At 35.0% G+C, this 4663-nt stretch overlaps 1 protein-coding gene across 2 annotated transcripts in view; it reads right to left on the bottom strand.

Moving 5' to 3' along the window:
* Window positions 1-280: 280 nt before the first annotated feature.
* The window catches only part of ANGPTL2 (angiopoietin like 2), a 10791-nt gene continuing 6408 nt past the window's right edge, over window positions 281-4663 (bottom strand). The window contains exons 2-5 of one of the 2 annotated variants that reach the window (XM_010174721.2): window positions 3155-3162; window positions 2064-2276; window positions 1561-1831; window positions 469-1040 (exon numbers count right to left, since the gene is read on the bottom strand). In XM_010174721.2, coding sequence (XP_010173023.1) covers window positions 841-1040; window positions 1561-1831; window positions 2064-2276; window positions 3155-3162 — 692 coding nt within the window. In that variant the 3' untranslated portion in view covers window positions 469-840. Of the gene's footprint in view, window positions 1041-1560; window positions 1832-2063; window positions 2277-3154; window positions 3163-4663 lie in introns of both variants that reach the window. The other variant, XM_010174720.1, reaches the window with a different exon arrangement.

The raw sequence follows: 4663 nt of genomic DNA, 5'->3' as shown, positions 1-4663 counted from the left end.
AATTTATATCCAGCCGTTTCTGATTACAAAGGCTACACAGCAGATAGTGACTGGTCAGATCCAAAATCATGTGACAGTTGTTGTGCAGTATAACGTGTTGGCTGTATAGCACATTATATCTGTTGTAATTCAGATTAATTTCCATATAAAAATCATTAGTGTTTTTAATCTTAAAGATTTGAACCAAATGTGAATTCTAATTTATTGGAGGAGATTATTAAAATGCTCAAAGTTAAGGGGAAAGAACAGTTTGAGTATCTGCTCTTAAAATCAAGTTACATAGTACTAACTTCATTCATGGCAATTAACAAAGATTAAATTAGAATAATCATACTAATGTACATATACCAGCTACACAGTTCAAAGGATACGATTTCCTGTGTCAAATGATTGCTCATAATAATAATAATAATAATAATAATAATAATAAAAAAACTCTTGCTGTACAGTTTGTAATATTTCCTGTATTTGAGAATATTTATACATAATATAACATACAAAAATATTTAAATGTTGTGGCAGTATTTTTATCATCCAGACTTAATTTACAGGGAATAAAAACCAGAAAGTTTATCTACAGTCCATCTAAACTGACAGTTTTAAAAGGTTTAATATAACTGCTTTTAGTACCAAGAGGTATTCTGAATGTTATGTCCTTTTTTAATTCAGCTTTTTTTTCCTGGAATGATTCTTGAAAATACAATATATAGGCCCTCACATCTTAGCAATAAATGTACAATATCTTACATTCCTCATTTCTGAAAAGATAATTCCAGATAATAACGTAATAGATTTATGTGATTTTTTAGAACAAGAAAGCAAACCAAGAGAATAATTATTTCAGTGGAATGTGTTTGGGTTAGGTCTTATCATCATAACAACTTTCTTTAGTGAATATGATCCCCCCCGGAATTCAGCCCAGTAAACACCATCCTGATATCGACTGCGGTAGTGTCCTCCACGATACCAAACTCCATTGAGATTTGAATGAGCACATGCATTGTACCACCATCCTCCCTTCTGGTAATGAGCACAGTTACCTGCAAAAGAAAGCTCCAGTTCAGTCTTAGGAGCAAATGAAAAAACTTAAGAGCAAGCAAGCAAGCAAGCTAAGCACAAAACAATTTATTTTTTTTCTCAACTGTGTGTTTAACATGAAGATACCATGTGGTAGCAGATGAATTTAGGCTTCTTCAGGAACCAGCTCTGTAGTTAGGCAGATAGACTCATTAGTGGGACACTTCCTTGCTGGAAAATTTGTTGGCATTACTGTCTCAAATAAACCCCAAGGCATATTTTGCAGACCCTTGTTTGGTGTGAATGATACATATTTCAGTGAAAAATTTTGTTTCACTGTTAGTACATATAAGGGTTGACACATCAGGTTGTGCTTCATAACTTTCCAATAGACAAATATCTAAAAATGTATTTTCTTTTGTGTGTGTGTATCACCGTGTTTTTCCTTTTTTTTTTTTTTTTAAAAAAAAAAAAGGAAGGGAGGGGAAAAAAGGTGGAGGGGGAAGGGCAAAAAAAGCAAGGCAGCTGAATGGGACTTTGTACCTGTGTATACATCATGGTCCCGGTCCAGCGTGGTGAACTGTTTACCGTTGTGCCAAGTGAAAGAATCTCCTGCATTGCCATTGTAGCGTCCCAGTCTTAGCTTGTAATACTCGCTTTCTGGCTCCAGTCTGAAGCTAGCATACTCAGCAAATACTTTTCGACCTGACCAGTCTTCCATTGTTATGAGCAGTTTGTAGTTGCCTTGATTTGTTAACCAATAAATATTTTCTAATCCAAGCCAATATTCTCCATCTATATTACCAAATCCTTGCTGTAAAGGAAGCGAGAGAAGCATGTTAATATTGTGTGTCTGTTTTAGTGGTAAATTTGAGTGCATTCTTAAGCAGAAAACCACCGTAACTTATTTTATAGCCACAACGTCTTCTGGAAAGGTAAACACAGAAGTTCCTTTTCAAGTAAGCTGTTGGCCAGACTCTAAAATCACCCTTTAAATTAACTTCACCAATAATTTTTAGAGTGCTAAACTGCTCGCTTGTCCTAACCTTGTATGTCTCCCAGTTCCTGAAAAAGTTGACAGACCCATCCAGCCTTCTCTGAATGACTGTCCAGCCACCAGGGTCATGCCGTTGATCACACCAGACCTGCATAAGCCGATTTGTGTTTTCTGGTTTTACAAGATAGATGGAGCTTGTATCATGGCCATCTTCTAACGCTTGTAGACAGTCTCTCCAGGGCCCTGTGTGAAAACAGAAGGACTCTGCATCAAAATGCAGTTGAGAATACCTTTAATGCAGGGCAGTATTTGAATTGGCAGCTTTTTACAGTAGATTTGTTTCTGCTGAGTAGTGCATTTTTCTTCTTTTTGAAGGTACAGTGTCCACTAAGTGTTTTCAAACAGATTCATTTGCTGTAACTTTATTTCTGGACAATTTCACAGTGAGTTACTGATAGAGGTAGACTTATTTATTTAAGGCAGCTGCACTTAGAACACTGATTATATATCTTCAAACAAACTAAACATGAATGACTCCATAGATAATTATTAATAATTTCCCTTAGGAAATAAAATGGTAAGTTTGACTTTGTTTCTGTCTTTGAGAAATTAAGCTTTTTAGATCCCAAAAATGTCATTGGCACAGACATTAAAAATGGAACCGGCAACATAAAGAATGTAGGTGTTACTGTTGTCACCTTGATAAATGATAACACAAAATAGAAATTAAGATTGTAACATGGAGTGGCCGTTTACATAGTGAGAGAAGTTGTAGATTAAAAAAAAGAAAATTTTAAAATACTTTGCATTCACAGGAATTCAGATAATGCTCTCCTGTTTTCAGTAGGAGAATGCATTTTTTTTTCTTTGAGTTTACTAGCTTACTGTTTTTGAAAATATCCTACGTTCATGATTTTTAAAGAAATTTTCTCCAGTAGGAATATAGATTCCATTTTAATGAGTCTGAGAAACTTAGATATAAATGATTTAGTAGTTTGTGTTAATATCTGCAGATGGACGCCCCCAGCAGCTTTGCTGCTATCCTCATGTTGCGGAAGCGGAAGACTGAAGTTAACGAGGATCCTTAGCATATGTTCCTATCAAAGTAATTTCTCTTTGTCATAATTCACTCTCCAGCACTGGTGGAGCTACCCTTGTACTCAGTAAACAAGTTAGTAATAACTTAGTTTTATAGAAGCATCCTCATTGCTTTGGGGGGGTTGGGGTTTTTTTTGTCTTTTTAACTATATAATAAAAGAATCAGTGTGCCAAGAGGCAATCAGAGTTTTTGGTCTATGACCATGCTGTGTTCTTCTTGTTTCCTTAGTCATGTTCACAGACTGTACTTGGAATACTGCTTCTAAGCCCCTTCTCTATTTCTAATGTTAGATAGAAATCTAACTGTTCAGATCTCTGGCAATTTAAATGCAGATGCAGTATTCTGTGACACAGTTGCGTGGCTTACTATGAGAAGTGGAAGAAGAAAAAGATAATGAATGTGGGTAATAGAAATTGCTCTTGTTTATTTTATCACAATGTATATGTATTGGCACTTAGTAAAAACAAAAAAGAACATGTCAGTTCAAAGTCATTATTGAAGAAACTCCTAAAATAGTCAACCACAGATCTTTGATCCTGTCTTTATAAAAATATATAGCAGTACATGATGTAGTATTTACAGCTTTCCAATCTTGCAGTTTCTTTCTAGTCCACATGGCAACAGTGCTCTACAGCACATGTTTCTTTTCTCTGAAAGTGCTTTAAGATGAAGGTAAACTATTAGAAATACTTAAAAGCAGAGTTTACTACTACTTTTCCATGGCGGTGTTTTTCTTGTTGGATACTAACTTTCTAGAATTTTGACTAAGGTTTGTAGTCTGAGATTTGTCATCTGGCATCAGAAATGGAAGGGAACATACTGAAGATTACTGGCCCCAACACAGATCTCTGTAAGACACCATGGTTAACTGTCCCTAATGAAAAAAAATACTTCATAATCAAGGGATTTTTATGGTTTATTGATGTAAGGCTCTTTCTTTGTACTTTGTAGCAGCGTAATTTAAACATCTTTAGTAAGAAACCCTTTTCAGTGCTTTCTGGAAATACATACTGACTGTGTATCAACCAGAATTCCGTCTGCATAGGCACTGAGCCCTTCAAATAAGTCTAAAAGTGATATAAAATTGGTATTACAAAACCTAAGTTAATTCTTATTCAAGGTGATTGAATGATAATAGATGATTCAGACCTGTTTACTGCTTGTTTTACTATTTTTGGCATATTTTATATCAATTGGTGGTGTTTTGTTTGGTTTGGAGTTTTTTTAGTTTGTTTTGTTTTTTCTTTGCAATGTCACATTTGCCACTTTTAATTCCTCACATACTAAGGCAGTTTTTGGCGAGATATTACCCAGTAGTTCATTGTTTCACATTCAGTTTCCTTTAGAACTCTTGGGGAGTATGCTTTACTCTTTCCAGTTTGTTAGTATTCACTTTTATTGGCTTTGTAACCTCTTCTACCAACATTTCAGTTTGACAGAAATCCCACAGAGTATCCTCCTTGCCACTGATGTAATCAACACAGGAACCTCAAAGTGTCCCCTCAGTGAATACTCATATCGAAATTAATTTAGATTTTTCTACTGTTGCT

This window comes from Antrostomus carolinensis, unplaced genomic scaffold (genome assembly GCF_000700745.2).
Source record: "Antrostomus carolinensis isolate BGI_N321 unplaced genomic scaffold, ASM70074v2 scaffold51388, whole genome shotgun sequence".
In the NCBI taxonomy this organism is placed as follows: Eukaryota; Metazoa; Chordata; class Aves; order Caprimulgiformes; family Caprimulgidae; genus Antrostomus; species Antrostomus carolinensis.
The sequence above is the reverse complement of the archived record's forward strand: the minus strand, read 5'-3'. Positions and strand labels throughout refer to the sequence as shown.